Here is a 19981-nt window from a genome sequence, read left to right as displayed (position 1 = left end):
CCAGTAAAAACTTTATGGCCTTACTACCAAAAAGTACTGGATCCTAGGGCCCAGCTCTCTAAAGAGAAGCGTTCGCAAGAAAAACCTTGTTTCTTTGGACACAAGGTCCCGGTACCATTCATTTAGCCCAGGAAAAGACATTAGAACGGATCCGGTCAGCATGGCTGGCTCTCATCAAGGATTACTGGCCATGGAGCTCGGCAAAGCACATCTTTACTCGTGACCAACACCTTAGACACTAGCAAAAGAACTGAGAACTTCCAGTAATGGGCGTTATATAGGGGAAGTACATGCCTTTAGGGGTGTGCCAGTGTCCAGCACCTGTCGGTCCGATATAACCCACATAGTAATTACTATGGCTCTGTGTCCCCTGATGTAAGTAAAGAAAACAACAGACTGTGACCAGAGCAATATTATGTTACCATAGTAACATTGTACTGCTCTGGGGAAGCGCTCAGGATTTTTTTTTTTCACACATTATGATTGTCTATAGCAGTGAATTACAATGCCATAAGCAAGCATTTTACTGAATGAAACTGAATCATTCAGTCTGTTTTGTTGTGATTAGCTGTGATTGGTCAGAGCTAATCACATGATATAGATGATGTGAGCCCTGTCTGTACTATGTGATCACATTGACCAATCACAGCTAGCAACACAATTGTACACAATGGATGGCATGAAAGGAAGCCATTCATTGTTTACAACTGTGATTGGTCACAGCAGTCACATGTACTGGCAGCGAGCCGGTAGACTGCTCAGGCATCGGTTGTGTCCGATGGACACAGCCAGTGACAGATCGCGCTGCGTGGCCTCGCGAGGTGTGCTTTCTGAGAGGACGTCATAAGACATCCACTCAGAACGATAAAGCCACCGCCCGGCTGTCATCCTGCTATAGGCGAGGTGGGAAGGTGTTAAGTTGATTTGGGCATTTACACTTCAGTGACATGAAACAAATTACGATCTTATCCTGGTAGTCACTGACCTGAGTCCGTGCATTGAGTAACTGCTGGAAACTCTCCACCTCCTTACTGTCTGATGATGCTCGTTCCTTGAAATAAACAATGACAGTGACATTGAAGAAGAGATGCACAGATGACACATTCACAAACACTGAGTCATAGTACGGCAACACTCACCATCAGTACACCGAGCATCATATCATAGTTATTAATCAAGAAAATTAGCTGCTCCTTTCTGGAGGAAAATTCTGCTGCCATTCTCAGGACAAAATTTTCTACTTCCCCCTGGAAATAAGACATAAGAATTAACTAATCAGATGGCCTCTTTCCTTTTCTTGCCTACAATGGTTAAATGAAAGCTGTGATTTTATTGGTTGTCCTGGTAGACACAAACATTTTCATTTAAGAGCACAAGCACTCCTCGCTGTCCCGTTCATTGAGGTTTTCTTGACTTTGCGTTGTGAAGCTTTGTTGCATTTGATAAACAATAGGCAAATAGCTATATATATATATATAGTGCCTTGAGAAAGTATTCGGCCCCCTTGAACTTTTCAACCTTTTGCCACATTTCAGGCTTCAAACATAAAGATATAAAATTTTTATTTTTTGTGAAGAATCACCAACAAGTGGGACACAATTGTGAAGTGGAACGAAATCTATTGGATTTTTGAAACTTTTTTAACGAATAAAAAAATTGAAAAGTGGGGCGTGCAAAATTATTCGGCCCCCTTGCGTTAATACTTTGTAGAGCCACCTTTTGCTGCGATTACAGCTGCAAGTCTCTTGGGGTATGTCTCTATCAGTTTTGCACATCGAGAGACTGAAATTCTTGCCCATTCTTCCTTGCAAAACAGCTCGAGCTCAGTGAGGTTGGATGGAGAGCGTTTGTGAACAGCAGTTTTCAGCTCCTTCCACAGATTCTCGATTGGATTCAGGTCTGGACTTTGACTTGGCCATTCTAACACCTGGATACGTTTATTTGTGAACCATTCCTTTGTAGATTTTGCTGTATGTTTGGGATCATTGTCTTGTTGGAAGATAAATCTTCGTCCCAGTTTCAGGTCTTTTGCAGACTCCAACAGGTTTTCATCCAGAATGGCCCTGTATTTGGCTGCATCCATCTTCCCCTCAATTTTAACCATCTTCCCTGTCCCTGTTGAAGAAAAGCAGGCCCAAACCATGATGCTGCCACCACCATGTTTGACAGTGGGGATGGTGTGTTGAGGGTGATGAGCTGTGTTGCTTTTACGCCAAACATATCGTTTTGCATTGTGGGCAAAAAGTTTGATTTTGGTTTCATCTGACCAGAGCACCTTCTTCCACATGTTTGGTGTGTCTCCCAGGTGGCTTGTGGCAAACTTTAGACGAGACTTTTTATGGATATCTTTGAGAAATGGCTTTCTTCTTGTCACTCTTCCATAAAGGCCAGATTTGTGCAGTGTACGACTGATTGTTGTCCTATGGACAGACTCTCCTACCTCAGCTATAGTTCTCTGCAGTTCATCCAGAGTGATCATGGGCCTCTTTGCTGCATCTCTGATCAGTCTGAGCTGAAAGTTTAGAGGGACGGCCAGGTCTTGGTAGATTTGCAGTGGTCTGATACTCCTTCCATTTCAAAATGATTGCTTGCACAGTGCTCCTTGGGATGTTTAAAGCTTGGGAAATCTTTTTGTATCCAAATCCGGCTTTAAACTTCTCCACAACAGTATTACGGACCTGCCTGGTGTGTTCCTTGGTCTTCATGATGCTCTCTGCGCTTTCAACAGAACCCTGAGACTATCACAGAGCAGGTGCATTTATACAGAGACTTGATTACACATAGGTGGATTCTATTTATCACCATCAGTCATTTAGGACAACATTGGATCATTCAGAGATCCTCGCTGAACTTCTGGAGTGAGTTTGCTGCAATGAAAGTAAAGGGGCCGAATAATTTTGCACGCACCACTTTTCAGTTTTTTATTTGCTAAAAAAGTTTAAAATATCCAATAGATTTCGTTCCACTTCACAATTGTGTCCCACTTGTTGGTGATTCTTCACAAAAAATTAAAATTTTATATCTTTATGTTTAAAGCCTGAAATGTGGCAAAAGGTTGAAAAGTTCAAGGGGGCCGAATACTTTCGCAAGGCACTGTGTATATATACACACACACACACACATATATATAAAATGTCAGATACCAGAGTCCCATCTTGAGGCAGAATTCTAGAATGCCTAAAACTCATAAAACTCATAAAACGGCATAAAATTCAGTACACCCGAGTGAGGATGGTACAGAAGGAGTAGTCTGTTGTTGGTAACTGTTGTCGAAACAAAAGCTTGACAACCTGAAACTTCCCAAATAAAAGCAAATAGCAGAGACTGATAGAAAGGACACCATAATGCTTTAATTCCGCATACACACGACCGGACTTTCTGGCAGACTGGGTCCGACGGTCTTCCTGACGGACTTTCGGCGGCGTTCCAAAGGACTTTCCAAATGAACAGACTTGGCCACACACAATCACACCAAAGTCAGACGGATTCAAATGTGACCGGACTAGAATAAGGAAGTTCAAAGTCAATAACTACCCTAGGTTTTTGTCCGTCGGACTAGCATACAGACGAGCAGATTTTTCCATAGGAACTGGGTCCGGCAGAGTTCCGGTGGAAAAATTTGAAAATGTTCTATTTCTAAAGTCCGTCAGATTTTTGGACAGCAAAGGTCTGATGGAGCCCACACACGATCAAATTGTCCGACGGATTTGTTCCGTCAGACCTTTGCTGTCGAAAAGTCCGGTCGTGTGTACGTGGCATAAGACCAAGGAAGGTCTGTACCAGACCAGAAGAAGCTTTAAGTGAAGATGCTTTGGCCTGATCTCCAGCAGCTGCTTAAAGAAGCTTGATTCCACGTTGCTTTGCAGATGATGAACCCACTGTAACCTGAGTTAAGTAACTTTTAAGCATATTTCTACTGTTTACAGACCACAGGCTGCTTATTTGCTAGGCATCTTGCTTGTTATATCTGTCAGTCTGGTATTGTATTCCCAATATTGCAATACTTTTGTATGTACAGCATTTTTGTGTAGTAAAAGCCCATTTGTACACTGTAGAGGTCTGAGCTCCCTTGCTTATACCGCAAAGTAACCTTGCTAGATAGATACAAGAAAAATAGAAGCTCAGCTGTATACATTATACATTTACCTGCAGCTGTCCCAGGAGGGTATTGGTCTTCTCATTTGTGAATGTTTGATTTATACTAACAATGGCAGATGAAAATTCCGCATAACGACGAGTGATCTGGGAAAACAGACAAGGGGCGTTTAGTATGGTACAGGCACAGATGTGTGTATGTAAATTAGGGAAGTACTTTATATCTTACATAGTGCGGTCTGGTGTCCAGATTACCCAGCCTCTGTGGGTCTGTGTTCCGGATACTCTGAATGTTTAACTCCAGGATATACTGGAAGCGTGGCCACAGCATGTCCAACAGGGCGTCCCAGTACCTGCGGGCCAGCAACACACATCAACGCAAAACTACTTGGTGTATCTATGGGCGATTATTCATAAAAATATAGGCTAGACAACACCATGGGGGCTGTTTTTAAATTACAGCAAATAACAGCATTATTGATGGTAAAGTCTGTCTAAGGCTCCATTCACACTTTTCATGCAACTTTGGACATTAAAGTTGCATGACAACCTCTATTAATTTTTGGAAGCACTTAGTGAATACGGCTCTCCCTCTTTACAGGGCCACCTACCTTTCGCGAGGCTGTGGCACTAAATTTCATAAAGTATGGGGCATATGGACGGAGTCGCGTGACACCAACGCTGACTTGAATCCGGACTGATGGAGTTTCATTAGTGATTAGTGGGAGAGTTCTAAGTTGTGTGACATTCATGTAACCCTGGGTCATTATTTACGCAGGCAATGGGGGACTGGTAGGTGAAGGGTGATGCTTGTATATTTTATCCTGGGTCTGAGTGTGGACTGCGGTGGAGCATGGGCCAATTAGGTAACTGTCCTGAGTAATGTGAAGTGGTGCTGGAGCGTACAGGGGGAGGGGGGGTTTTTCTTTTTTCTGTTTGGATGCACACGCCGGTGGCGGTGTATCGGGTGGGGGGAGGGGGAGGGTTATTTGGTTGTTCCCTGATTGTTTGACTCAGGGGGGTTTTGTAATAATCAGCCTGGGTATGCCCAATAGGCTGTAGGTTGTTTTATTGTTTACTTGCAAATTAATAAAAATAATTAAAAAAAAAAAAAAAAAAGTTGCATGACAAGTCGTTCCCCATGATTTCTAATGATAACCATTCATATATGTGCAACTTAACCACTTTCTGACCACCCTATAGCAGTTTTACTGCTACAGGGTGGCAGCTTTGGGCCGGATGACATATATATATATATATATATATATATATATAAAATGTGATTTCCGTACTTCTGCTTGAGGGGGGTGTGTCTGCGCGCCGCTGGTGGGCCGCTTTTGCTGTGATAATTCAGAGCGGAAGCCGATCTGCGGGTGCCAGGCACGTGATGTCGCCCGGAACCAACTGATCATCGGTAAAGTACACAGAATGGGCATCTGACTACGTAAACAAGGCCGATCGTCCTTCTGACAGGGGGAAGGGATGGATTCTGTGTTTCTGCACAGCAGGGACTAGAATCCATCTCTTGCCTTAACCGTTAGCAGACCAGCCGCCACATTTGTACTGTGGTAACATGGCTCGGCTGCGAGAATCACCATTATGTTACATCGGTAACATAAACGGCCACTAGGGGGAGCTTGCGCGCCCTGCCGAAGCGAGTGCCTGGGCTACGGCGATCGCTCGGGGCACATGTAGAACCAGGAGCTGTGTGTGTAAACACACAGTTTCCGGTTCTTTGAGGAGTGAACTGACAGATCGGCCGTTCATACAGAGTACGAACAGCGATCTGTTCGTTTCCCTGCACAGTCCAACCCCCCTTTCAGTTAGAACACAAATTAGGACACACATTAACCCCCTCACTGCCCCTTAGTGTTAACCCCTTCACTGCCAGTGACATTTTTACAATAATCAATGCAATTTTAATTGCACTGATTGCTGTATTAATGACAATGGTCCCAAAAATGTGTCGAAATTGTCCAACGTGTGTGCCATAATGTCGCAGTCACGATAAAAAAAAATATATGAACAAATTTTCGCTGATCGCCGCCATTACTAGTAAAAAAAAAAAAAAAAAATTAATAAAAATGCCATAAAACTAACCCCTATTTTCTAGATGCTATAACTTTTGCGCAAACCAATCAATAAACGCTTACTGCGATTTTTTTTTACCAAAAATATGTAGAAGAATACGTATTGGCCTAAACTGAGGAAAAACATGTTTTATATATTTTTTGGGGATATTTATTACAGCAAAAAGTAAAAAATAATGCGTTTTTTTCCAAATTGTCTCTCTTTTTTTGGTTTATAGCGCAAAAAATAAAAACCACAAAAGGTGATCAAATACCACCAAAAGAAAGTGCTATTTGTGGGGAAAAAAAACCCATCAATTTTGTTTGGGAGCCACGTCACACGACCGCGCAAATTGTCAGTTAAAGCGATGCAGTGCCGAATCGTAAGATGTGGTCTGGTCTTTGGCCAGCCAAATGGTCCGGGGCTTAAGTGGTTAATAAAACTCCCCAGGCACACATTTAACCCCGTGATCACCCTAGATGTTTAACCCCCCTTCCCTGCCAGTGTCATTAATACAAGGACAGTGCATATTTTTAGCACTGATCACCGTATTAGTGTCACTGCTTCCCAAAAAAGTGTCAGTTGGGGGTTTATTTACCTAGAGAGTGCAAAATGAGTCACAATTACAATTATTATTATATAGCGCCAACAGTTTACGCAGCGCTTTACAATGTAGAGGGGGGGGGACAACACAATTACAGTACAGTTCAATACAAAAGGTACGGGAGGGCCCGGCTCGTAGAGCTTACATTCTAAAGGGAGGGGGTGGTACAAAAAGGTAATAGATGCAGAGAATGATTTGATGGGGGTGGCAATTCTGCATAGAAACCAATCAGCTTCCACGTTTTATTGCCAAAGCTTAACTGAACAAGCTGAGGTTAGAAGCCGATTCGTTTCTGTGCAGAAATGTGACTATTTTTGCACTCTCTAGCTTTAGTAAATAAACCCCTTCATGTCAGAATGTCCGCCACAATATCGCAGTCCCACAAAAAAAGTCGCTGATCACTGCTATTGCTTGTATATAAAAAATAAAAAAATAATAATCCAGTATATACCCCATAGTTTGTAGACGCTAGAACTTTAGTGTAAATCAAGCAATATACGCTTATTGGGATTTTTTTTTTACCAAAAATATGTAGCAGAATACACATTTGCCTAAATTTATGTAGAAATTCATTTTTTTTTATATTTTCTATTGGCTATACTTTACAGCAGAATGTAAAATATATAGATTTTTTTAAGTTTTTGTTCTTCTTTATATAATAGAATATATAAATATTATATCATAAAAAATAAACCCCAAATTGTCTTTTTGTTTATAGCGCAAAAAAAAAAAAAAGCAGAGGCGATCAAATGCGACCAAAAGAAAGCTCTATTTTTGGACAAAAAATTTATTTCGGTATAGTGTCGCACAACTGCGCAATTTTCACTTAAAGTAATGCAGTGCCGTATCCCAAAAAACAGCCTGATCATGAATGGGAGTAATACTTCCGGAGGTGAAGTGGTTAAAGTTGCAGCGACTGCTGGTCCAACTTTTATGCAACTTGAGGGCCATAGACTTCAATGTTAACCTTCAAACGTTGCACGAAAGCCGTACCTGAATTTTATACAATGCCACACTGGTTAAAGTTGAAGTCGTATTGAAGTTGCAGCCGTCCAAAGTTGCATCAAAGTTGCACTCCAAAGTCGGCACAACTTTGGAGTTGTACAAGTGTGACTGGAGCCTTAAAGTGCACCTGTCTCTATTACACAGTAGAAGAAGCCTGAACAATAGTTCAGTGAATGCAGCTTGACTACAGACCGCCGACGTTGTCCTGGCTTCAGTGAATTAATATAATTTTGTATTGGATATTCTCACACTTATCTATTAGTGGCTAGGAAAACGTAATTACACTTAAAGTTGTACTTTGATTTTCACAGGACAATATAGGAATACAAAAAACAAAACAAAAAACTTCAGGATCCTGTTACAGCCGAAGCCTTCTGCTCCTATTCCCAGAACTCCCTATCAGGGAAGCAGAGTCACGTGATCCCCTTGCTGGGACTATATATCCCATAATCCCTTGCACACTCCTGTTCCAAGCGATCCCACAATTAAGACCCGATTGCAATGTCTGCGCAGGCACTGTGCACGTCGGCATGTAGTCCTTTCCCGGAGTGTGCACGAAAGGGCTCCATAGGACCCTGCACATTGAGAAGCCATCCTGGAAACCAGAAAGACGGAGCCAGCGATCAGGACTGGGAGAAACTGCTGGAAAAACAAACCTAAGGGCTCTGAAGAGCTATCCATGTTTGGACCGCTTTTGAGAGTAAATTTGACAGGCAGGGCGGACAAGATAGATCACTTCCTCATCGCCGGATTTAAGTTTGCTTGCTATTTCATCATCGTTGGGGTCAGTGGGAGGAATAGTGCCCCATCGTTGGGGTCAGTGGGAGGAATAGTGCCCCATCGTTGGGGTCAGTGGGAGGAATAGTGCCCCATCGTTGGGGTCAGTGGGAGGAATAGTGCCCCATCGTTGGGGTCAGTGGGAGGAATAGTGCCCCATCGTTGGGGTCAGTGGGAGGAATAGTGCCCCATCGTTGGGGTCAGTGGGAGGAATAGTGCCCCATCGTTGGGGTCAGTGGGAGGAATAGTGCCCCATCGTTGGGGTCTGTGGGAGGAATAGTGCCCCATCGTTGGGGTCTGTGGGAGGAATAGTGCCCCATCGTTGGGGTCTGTGGGAGGAATAGTGCCCCATCGTTGGGGTCTGTGGGAGGAATAGTGCCCCATCGTTGGGGTCTGTGGGAGGAATAGTGCCCCATCGTTGGGATCAGTGGGAGGAATAGTGTCCCATCGTTGGGGTCTGTGGGAGGAATAGTGCCCCATCGTTGGGGTCTGTGGGAGGAATAGTGCCCCATCGTTGGGGTCTGTGGGAGGAATAGTGCCCCATCGTTGGGATCAGTGGGAGGAATAGTGCCCCACTACTAGTAATAGCGACGATCAGCGATTTTTATTGTGACTGCGACATTATGGCAGACACATCGGACATTTCTGACACATTTTTGGACCATTGTCATTTATACATCGATCAGTGCTATTTAAATGCATTGATTCCTGTGTAAATGACACTGCCAGTGAAGGGGTTTTACCACTAGGGGGCAGTGTAGGGGTTAAGTATGACGTTATGTGTTTTCATTTTTATTGTAGGGGGTCGTGGCCTGGCATGTGACGTCACTGATTGTCCTTCCCTATAAAAGGGAACAGACGATCGTGACAGCCACACAGGGAAGCACGGGGAGAGGTTTGTTTACACAGACCTCTCTCCTCGTTCTTCAGCCCTGTGACCCGATCGCGGGACACCAGCAGCGATCGGGTCCGCTGGTCCCGCGGCCATGGAGCTCAGGACCGGGTTGGGAGCGTGCCGCCAACCCACAGCTGGGCACTTTAAAAAATCACGTACGTGATTGTGCCCAGCCGTGCCATTCTGCCAACGTATATTGGCGTGAGGCGGTCCTTAAGTAGTTAACTGACTGATTACGCGGTCATGCAACGCTGTACATAAATTACATTTATGTAATTTTCCCCTCAAACAGAGCTTTCTTTTGGTGCCATTTGATCACCTCTGGGTTTTTTTTTAATTACAAAAAAAAAAAAAAAGAATATTTTTATTTTGCCTACTAAAACATATCCAATAAAAAAATATATATTAAAAATAAAAAAAATAATAAAAATCTAATTTCTTCATAAATTGCTTGAAACATTGGATTACTTATACTAATTCACTTCTTCTTAGGGAGCAACTAGCCTACAGCTGCAGGAAGGCTGTCAGAAAATGTTATCTCATTTGGCAGCCATTGCTGGATGATCCCAGCCTTGCCCAGATGGCAATGGACAGGCTCCTGCAGCAGAGGCCTGCCCATGCTATCGGGGGAAGGGGTGAAGAGGTAGGAAACACAGGTTAAGCCACATTAAAGGTAAAGCACTAGAATCTGCATAATCCGTTGGCTGAAGAAGTGTCTAATAAAAAAATCACAATATCGGTATTGCCCTCTGTCATTGCTCATGTTCTATGGATATCTGATACAATTTACATAGACAGAGCTCTGTCCTGTCTTCCTCTTTGCCGATCAGCGGGTGCCGGCAGCCATCCAGTGGCCAGCACCTGCCGATCAGATGATGCTTTGACTAATCGCAGCACAAATGGTGCGCCGCTGCCCCCTACCCAAAAGAGCAGGCTCACGTATTTATACGCGATTCTGTGCAGCAGGGCTGCACTGTAGCAGTAAAGTTACATTGTGTGGTCAGCAAGTGGTTACTTTGGTCTCTAATAAATAAGCTCACTATATCAGAAGTGTTACTTGTCATGGGGTTGTCTCACTTGTCTATAGCGGGGATTTCTCTTCTTTGAGCGATGCCTTTAAACCTCAGCACGATGTGTATACACAGGAAAATGGCGATGCTGTCGAAGCAGTCAGAAACATAGGAGTCGATGTGCTTCTGTAAAACATAGATAAAAAACAGGTTAGAGAAATGGAATTCAGCCTCTTTGGGGTCACGCTGCAATGATTGGTCTCCTGCTTGGAGGCATCTCACCAGGAACATGGATAACGTTTTGCCCATCACCGTGTTGAAGAGTTCCTGAGCCGCCAAGCCGTTTGACAGGAAGAATTCGGATAAGAAGAGGTATTCCCGGCAGCTGTTATCGAGGAGGGCGTAGTGCTGACTGCGGAACAGAGACTCAAACGGGTACTGGTGGAATAAGGAGGATCTCCATTAGCACTGCATGGAAGGTACATAGTTGGCAAGGTTGAATAAAGACAATAGTCCATCAAGTTCAACCTGTGTTGGTGTGTGTGTGCGTGTAGAAAGTCATTTCCCATATCCCTGTATATTGTTTTCACTATGATGCCCCGTCCAAGAGTCTTTTAAAACTAACCATACTTCCTGCCAACACATAAGACTGTGGAAGAGAGTTCCACATCCTTAGCGCCCTGACAGTGAACCACCCCCCCCCCCCCCCCCCCATACACAGCTTAAAGTGGTTGTAAACCCTTAAAAACCACTTTGACCTACAGGTAAGCCTAGATTAAGGCTTACCTGTAGGTCCAAGTAATATCTCCTAAACCTATACGGTTTAGGAGATATTTCCAAAAAGACAGCCACCACTGTCTACGGCGCATTGCGCCCGTAGGCAGCGGCGCTCAGGCCGCAGATCGTGGCAATATGCGGCGAGTGTCGGCTCCCATGTGCGACGTCATCGCTGCTCCGGCGAATCACAGCGCCGGAGCAGCGATACCGAGAAGTCACTCCAGGATCCATGGCAGCGGCAGACATGAAGACAGAGGACCGCTTCGGGGGCTTCGTTCTCAGGTAAGTTATTCATAATGAGCTAGTATGCTATGCATACTAGCTCATTATGCCTTTGCCTTGCAGGTTGCTTTTTTTTCCCCCCATGGGTTTACAACCACTTTAAGGTTAAACCGCTTCTCCTCCAATCTCATCGTGTTTCATACTTGCGCTGGGATCCCCGTTGAGATATTTATAAATCGCCTCTTAAGCTTCTCTTTTCCAGGGAGAATAAATTTAGCGCTTGTGGTCGTTCCTCATAATTGAGGGCCCCATATTATTTTAGTTGCCCTTAGTTGCCCTTCTCTGGACTCTCTCCAGCACACCCTTCTGAGGACTGGTGACCAGAACTGGACGGAATACTCCAGATGCGGGCGAACCAGAGTTTTATAAAGTAGCAGAATTATTGTTTTATCCCTGGAGTAAATTACGTTTTTAATGCATGCTAAAATTCTGCCGCCTTTGGTAGCTGCAGCTTGACATTGCATGCTATTGCTCAGTCTGTCTTCTACTAGAGTGGTCATCAACCCTGTCCTCAGGGCCCACTAACAGGCCAGGTTTGCAAGATAACTGAAATACATCACAGGTGATATAATTTGATGCTCAGTGATTGCAGTATTCTAGTCTGTATCTCCCCAAGGTAATACATAAAACCTGGCCTGTTAGTGGGCCCTGAAGACAGGGTTGACGACCACTGTTCTACTAGGACACCTAGATCCTCCTCCAACCTGGAAGCCCCTAGGGGTTCTCCCCCTAATGTGTTTATATTTTACCCCCCCCCCCCCAAGTGCCTTACATTTACCAATGTTAGACTTCGTTTGCCATCTAGTTGTCAACGGCATTAAATTATTGAGGTGCTCTTGCAAAGTTTCTATATCCTGCTGTGATGTTATTGCCCTAAATATTTTTGTGTCGCCAGCAAACACTGAGATTGAGCTATTTATCCCATCCTCTATATCATTTATAATTAGGTTACACAGAATTGGTCCCAGGAGTGATCCTTGGGGTACCCCACTCACCACTCTATACCAATCTGAGTACACGTTATTTATCACCACCCTTTGTACATGCAGCAATAAACCTGTCAATGTAAATAATAGAGATAAGTCCAAGAGTTGTCATGCAGCTCCTTGGACTTGGCTCGCAGCGTGCCTTCACCCTTTACAAAGTGGCTGAATTCCTGAAATTCAGCTTTAACAATAAAACCTGGAAGCTCATTGTCTACCATGAACAGCTGCACCACATTTTTTACTCTCCAGTTTTAGTAAATCTCCTGCATTATGTGCACAGACTGACAATGGAGTATAGTGTAGGTACATCATTCCAGCCCACGCCCCGCCCCTTACAGACAGTTCTCACCCTGACATCACTCTTCTGCGCTGTGTGCGGCACAATGATTGGACCCTCCAGCTCTGTAGGACTGATGATGGCGGCCCGGTTACCGACAGTAAAAACCGTATTCTTACTGCGCAGTGTTGGCTTTGAGAAGAAGCGTGCCCAGATTAAGGAAAATATGAACTGATGTTTTGACTCTGACATACCTAAAACACATAACTTAAGTGGTCCAAAATGATGTTATAAACATAAAACATGAATATTAAAATGAAACCCACAGACTCAAAAGAAAGAAACAAACATACCATACAATACAAATACATACATAGAAAGACATACAAAAATGTAAACTTCAAAGAACTTTAAAGGCATAGTCCACCTTTCATACCTTAGGGTGTGAAACCTGGTCACATTGGGGGAGGTTAGGGGGAGGAAAAGTGACCAAGCTATATTGCTCAACTTAAGGAAAGTGAAATAACTGACCTGGCTGTGCAGTCTGGCTGGGCTATGTGAAGCTGGCCATACACAGTTTTTTTTTTTTTATGCAGATTCCTCAAGGTGGATGGAGGAATTTCTTCCCTTCTCTGCTAGGACATTGTATTCTCACAGTGGCACCCACTGTTGTCAGAATACACTGATTAGCGGCTGCAGCTGATTGGTTGCAGCTGCTGATAAATGAAAAATGTTTCCATCATGTCCCTTTGACAGAAATCGATTAACACAACTAACTTCTGTTAAGCAGGGAAAAACTCACACTGATCGCAATTCTGCCGGTCCTTGCTGGACCTGACAAATTTTTATCAGTGTATGGCCAGATTAAATTGGTTGTAAAGGCTTAAGGTTTTTTGCCTTCATGCATTCCATCCAGCAATGTGCACGAGAGCAGCAACTCTCCCGGGTCTCTTCCTCCTCACTGGCTCCTGCTACTGTCAATCGCAGCCAGTGAGCCAATGAGGAGAGGGCAGGAGCAGGGCCAGAGCCACGCCCCATGCGTTAATGGATACACAGAACAGTGGCTCGGGAGTGAGCCTGCTCGGGTGCCCCCATAGCAAGCTGCTTGCTATGGGGGCACTCGGCAGGAGGGAGAAGGATTAGGAGAGGTCATGCAAGCTGGAGTTACACTGTAGCAGCACTTTTTTTGGGGGGGGGGGATTTTGGATTAATTTCATTTCTTCCTCATCATAGGTTCTATAATGGTACACAGGAACCACATACTTTTCCTGTATACCTAAAGTGGTGGAGCATGATTCTGTGCCACCCACAACACACCAGCAACAATAGGTCGGAGTTTAGCATGGTCAGGGCTCCAGCACATTTATGAAATGTTAAAGCCCAACTTCGGATAACTAAAAAAATTATCCCCTGCAGTGGGGCTGCATCCGTACTGCAGTGATAATTAGCTTTCTTTGTCTATGGGGAATGGAAAAAACATTTTACTTACCTAATCCTGCGCTCCCCTGGCAGATGGTGTTTGCCCTGGCTCTAGGAGAGAACTGTCTCACGACATCCTCACATTCGATGCAGGGCTATTGACCCTCCTCTGGTCTTGATTACATAGAGACCCTGGACCACTGGGGTGCTGGGAAGAAGAAGCTGCAGGGCCCGGTCTAGCTACGGTGTCCCCTAAACCAAAACAAGCAATTAACCTTTGCAATATAGGCACAGCCCCACTGAAAGGGACAATTTTTTAGTTGCCTGGAGTTGGGCTTTAAGTGACACGTGACTGAAGTCATATTCCACTATGGCAGCCAGGAACTGTCCTGATGTAGACTGCCATTCTCATGAATGGTCGGTGCCTGCGGCAGTCACAGAAAAAATTAAAAGTAAAACTCTTCTTTACATACATGTGACTGATAGTTTTAGAGTCTAATGAACTAATTTATGCACCAATATCAGGATATCTTTCTTAGCCGTGTCTTCAATCCCCATTAGGTCATCCTTCTCTGCAACTTCCTCATACTGGAATAAAAATGGAAAAGGCAGATAGTAATATACAGAAGCAGCAAAGAAGACAACTTTCCTCTCACAGATGTTTTTTTTGGAATAAGCAGAGCATGTTATTTGTGGTCATGTGAACCGATCTATGTACACTTCAAATCCCAGTAAATACGCAACAGGCTTTCCAACCCTTCCCCACTCAGGAACTAAGGGAAAAAAAGTGTTTTGGACCTTTGGGTCCTTTACCTGTGGCTCTCCAGCTGTTGCGGAACTACAAGTCCCATCATGCCTCTGCCTTTGGCAGTCATGCTTGTAACAGTCAGCTTTACAAAGGGACTTGTAGTTCTGTAACAGCTGGATGGCCAAAGGTTGTGCCCTGGCGGGACCTGTACAGAGAAACATTTAAAGGTTACCACCACTAACTGCCTTCTGTAAATTCAAACTGCCTGGCTATGTTGATCTGTTGGCTTTGATATCATGAGTCAACAACTTGGGAGGAGTGTGCAGTAAGTACATGTACTTGTTCAAGGTCAGTATTGAGGCCATGGATCAGCATAAGAGGAAGAAATACAGCATTTTGGGGTCAGCAATGGCAGTCAACATTAAAAAACAGGAGTAAACCACAGCATTAAAAAAAAAAAAAAAAAAATCCCCTGCAAGGTAATGGCATAATGTGCTAGTATGCATCACATACAAGCACATTATGAAATACTTACCTTAGGATGAAGCCTTCCAGCGGTACGCTGTCACTGCTAAAAGGGCTTCCATCTTCACCCGGTCTTTCTTCCGGGTTTGTGGGCTCGGGCAGCTTGAATGACTGAGCCACAATTATGTCACTCCCGCAGGAGTCACAGCCGAAGAACAGCATTCTAAAACGGAATGGAATGGGTATGCCGTTGCTTCAGAGCACATGCGCCAGTGATGTTGCTGGCTGCCAAAAGAGCGAATATCTCCTAAACAGTTTAGGAGATATTCATTTTACTTACAGGTAAGCTTTATTATAAGCTTACCTGTAGGTAAAAAGCACAAAGCGGACTTTACTACCCATTTAAGCTCATGGGAAATATCACCTAATAGGGTTGCAACAATACCCTTTTTTTTCCTAATCACCGAATACTTTCGGTCAAGTATTCACCGATACAGAGTACTGATACTTTGAGGCGCGATTTGTGTCCATACAAACTGAATGGTCTCAAATCGCACTGCAAAGAATTGCATGGGATTTACACAGGAATGCAGTGCAATTCCTGTCCGAATCACATGCGGTTTCCCCACCGCTCCTGTGTGAACCTAGGCTTGTCATATTGATTTCAGCCTGGGTTCACAAAGGAGAGGTGCGGGAAACCATATGCAATTCAGACACACATCACACTGCATTCCTGTGCAAATTACATGCAATTCTTTGCAGTGGGACTGAGCCCATTTGTTTTGTATGGGTACCAAAGTATCAGTTTCAGTAGTATGCGTACGAGTGAAAATACGCGGTATCGGCACAGATACCGGTATTGGTGCATCCCTATTCCCTAATATAGGTATACTCCTCCTGTAAAAAAATAAAAATAAATAAATAACCCTCACAAAATCTTCTGTGTACTATGATTCCCCTCACTCTCACCTGCACTTTCATCAGCCGGCTAGAGTAGGACTTGAAGTAAGACAGGTAGACTTTACTCATGGTCTCCACATATTCGTCCTGAATTTCCTGAGCCACTGACCTCTCATTACCAAGCAGAAACTGGTAGAAGAACCTGCAGATACACAAGAAAACTGTTAAAGAGTATCTAACCACCATTAGGAGGAATTATTGGGTATGATCCTAACAATAACTGGGCGCAAATCTCATCAATTTACCAAGTTCACATACATTTCTTAGCTTTTTTTTATCTTGCAGTAATGCAATGTAGACCACGAACCTCGGTATCTATACTACTATATCATATATACTATAGAGCAGGGTTCTCCAAACTGTGGCCTTGGGGCCAGGGCAGCCCTTTGCTTGCCTTTATCCGGCCCTTGGGGCACTTTTCCTTCCACTGATACAAGACACTATTTCTCCCACTGACACCAACAATGGAGCAATATACCTGCTACTGATTCCTACAATAGAGAACTATTTCTCTTATTGATGCCAACGATAGGGCACTATTCTTCAAACAAACACCAACAATGGGGCACTATTATTCCCACTGACGCCAACAATGGGGCACTATTATTTCCACTGACACCAATGATGGGGCACTATTCCTCAAACTGACACCAACGACGGGTCACTATACCTCCTGTTAATACCAAAGGTACATTGTTTATTCCCACTGACAACAGCATAACCTACTCCCAATGGCCATAGTCCAGCCCCTGTAAAGTCTGGAGGACAGTAAACTAGCCCTTTGTTTAGAAAGTTTGGAGACCCCTGCTATAGCGTGTCATTTGTGTGACAGCTCTGAGATTGCTGGGCTGCTGACATCACATCCAAGATGGCAGCGTACGGCAACAGTCTCAGGGCTTTTGAATGTCTACACAAGGAAGACATTTACAGGTTAAAAAGCGTTCATAAAATACATCAAATGTACATATAATCTTATAGGAAGATTGTTGTGAAAGTGTATGGTCTGGCAACATGGTCTCTTTAACTTTAAGCCAGCGTTAAAGCCTTTGTTAACCCCACAAAAAAAGCATGTTCTATGAAACAGTGCTTGTCCTGTGTCATTTGGCCCCCTGTCACACCTAAAAAACCTGGCTGATCCCGCTGGTGTCTCTCCACCCCTCTGTAAACTGACCACAGTATATCATGGCTGCTGAGCCCTGACACCGCGGTCAGTTTACGTGCCTCTGTCATCTACAGCCTGCTATCTGCAGCTCTCCTCTCTGCTTCTGTGTCCTCCTTTCCCTCCCCTCTCTATCTGCTCGTGACAGTGCCGCTCCTCCCCCCTCCTGCTGCTCTCATAATACTAACCTGTATTCACCATCAGCACTGCCTCCCGTTGCAGTGACCCCCTCTGTGAATGATTTATAAATATAAATGCTGTAAATATCTCATTTTAAAAGCCGACATTGCGTTCACATGACCGACCAGCCAGCTCTCTCCTCCTGCCCTTCAGACTGAGGTCAGCAGGGGAATCTCAGCCCCGCCCGCTGCATCTCTCAGAGGAGGAATGGAGAAAGCTGGCCAGTCATGTAATTGCAATCTTGTCTGTGAAATGAGGTATTTTCAGCATTTATTTTTATAAATCACACACACACATGGGGATACTACAATAGGAGGCAATGCTGATGGTGTATACAGGTTATAGTGGCTTAACAACCACTTTAAAGAAACAAACTGACCTGTATTTGAGCAGTGCATTCTGGGGAATCTGATAATTAGTCATTGGTTTGCGGAAAGAGTATATCTTCTGTAGAATGAATTCGCGAACTTTAGCCACAGCCTGAAATACAAGATCCATAGGAAAGAGATTTATAATACCAGATAAAAAGAAATTAAGTGCATCGTGCAGCTTTTCCATAGCCCCCCCATGGTCCCCCTCCCTAATACAACAATTACTGACACAGTTAAACTTCTGTCCTTACCCACCCCACTGTACCTTAATTTGCACATGACTTTTAACCTGCTCTCTCTCTCTAGTTCCATCCCTCCCCCCCCCCCCCCCTTATTTACTAACTTACACACCAACCCTGACATCCTCAACCCTCTAGGTACCATTCACACTAGCGCAACTCCAAAGTTGCATGATTTCCAGTGTGACTTTGGAGTGCGACTTTGATGCAACTTTACACTCGATGGATCCAAAGTTGCACCAAAGTAGTGCAGGCACCTTTTCAAAATCGCTGCAACTTTAAAGAGGACCGATCTGAACGGATGCCATTGAAAAGAATGGCTGCAACTTGTTATGAGGCTTGTCATGTCCAAAGACGCATGACAAGTCACAAGTGTGAACGGTGCCTTAACTGAAAAATATGTCTTGGAGCAATTGTACCCCCCAACTCTAATTTCACACAGACACCACTAATTTTTACACATTCCATCTGCTTCCTTCATTCCTCTTGTCGAGCTTTATGTATGTATGTATGCATGTATGTATGTATGGCTTATCTGGCCCACTGTCTTCTCCTTAGGTCTCGTTCACATGGGCATACTACAACGTACACCCATGTGAGGGCAGTGTTTACCTACATGGGGATGCACAAGTGTTCCATGCATCCCTGTGCAAGTAGTCCCATTCATGTTAAATGGGACACAGCAGCTGCACGGACCTATCCACTGCTGCCAATTTGACATCCATGTGGGTTTGGGTACACACTGTCTGCATTCGGGGCTGTGCACCTGCATGGATGTCAGATTGGGACCAGTGGCCCATTGTTTCTCTGTGCAACTCCTGCTTTGCAGTTGACATGCAGTGGGCTGCATGGAACACCTGTACACCCATGCAAGGGCCATGTTTACCTACACGGGTAGGTAAACATGGCCCTCACATGGGTGTACTCTATAGTATGCTCCTAAGTGTGAAGTCTTTTCTCTTTTACTGATGTCAGGCGGGGGGAGGAGTGGACTATTACTAACCTTGATCTTCAGTTTTTGCAGAGTATCCTGGACATCGGCACAGGCCTGCGTGTCTCTGAACGCCTGCTCCTTTACATAATTGATCTTATTGTTGAGTTCCTGTAATTGCTCCACAAACTGCTGATCGGTGACAGGAACCTCCAGGATGACACTGTAAACACAGAGGTACCAACTGGTGACAAGTCATAACCACACTACAGCCAGTAAGCACGCACAAACTGCCAATAGCAGAATCAGAGACTTTATTGTTTTATAGCCACTCTAAAATCTTTTTGCTGCCCTTCCTTAAAAGATTAACATCCTCTTTCCTCAACTATTTGGGGTTTTGGCTTATTTTCTTTATTAGCTCGTGGTGCCTTATTATACTATTTTCACCAATTATGGTTCCTGGTGCTTCTGTAGATGTTTTGCATTGGATATGGATGGATGTCTTTTTGTATCACCTCAGATCTTTTGGCTTTCTTTCACTGTTCAGAAGAGTCTCACTCAAGGTATATGTGTACCATTTTGCGCATATATGTATATATATATATATATATATATATATATATATATATATATATATACACACACACACACACACTACCGTTCAAAAGTTTGGGGTCACCCAAACAATTTTGTGTTTTTCATGAAAAGTCACACTTATTCACCACCATACA

At 44.0% G+C, this 19981-nt stretch overlaps 1 protein-coding gene across 1 annotated transcript in view; it reads right to left on the bottom strand.

The window, feature by feature from the left end:
- Nucleotides 1–19981, bottom strand: part of VPS52 (VPS52 subunit of GARP complex) — a 60664-nt gene that overhangs the window by 14103 nt on the left and 26580 nt on the right. Inside the window, exons 7-17 of the mRNA XM_077484682.1 lie at nt 19323–19473; nt 18089–18189; nt 16380–16512; nt 14728–14785; nt 12851–12984; nt 10739–10894; nt 10524–10642; nt 4325–4448; nt 4147–4242; nt 1140–1247; nt 986–1051 (exon numbers count right to left, since the gene is read on the bottom strand). Coding sequence (XP_077340808.1) covers nt 986–1051; nt 1140–1247; nt 4147–4242; nt 4325–4448; nt 10524–10642; nt 10739–10894; nt 12851–12984; nt 14728–14785; nt 16380–16512; nt 18089–18189; nt 19323–19473 — 1246 coding nt within the window. The remainder of the gene's footprint in view (nt 1–985; nt 1052–1139; nt 1248–4146; nt 4243–4324; nt 4449–10523; nt 10643–10738; nt 10895–12850; nt 12985–14727; nt 14786–16379; nt 16513–18088; nt 18190–19322; nt 19474–19981) is intronic.

This window comes from Lithobates pipiens, unplaced genomic scaffold (genome assembly GCF_037356315.1).
Source record: "Lithobates pipiens isolate NorthernLeopardFrog02 unplaced genomic scaffold, aLitPip1_a1.2 Scaffold_1, whole genome shotgun sequence".
Lineage (NCBI taxonomy): Eukaryota > Metazoa > Chordata > Amphibia > Anura > Ranidae > Lithobates > Lithobates pipiens.
This window is presented reverse-complemented; position numbering and strand designations above follow the sequence as displayed.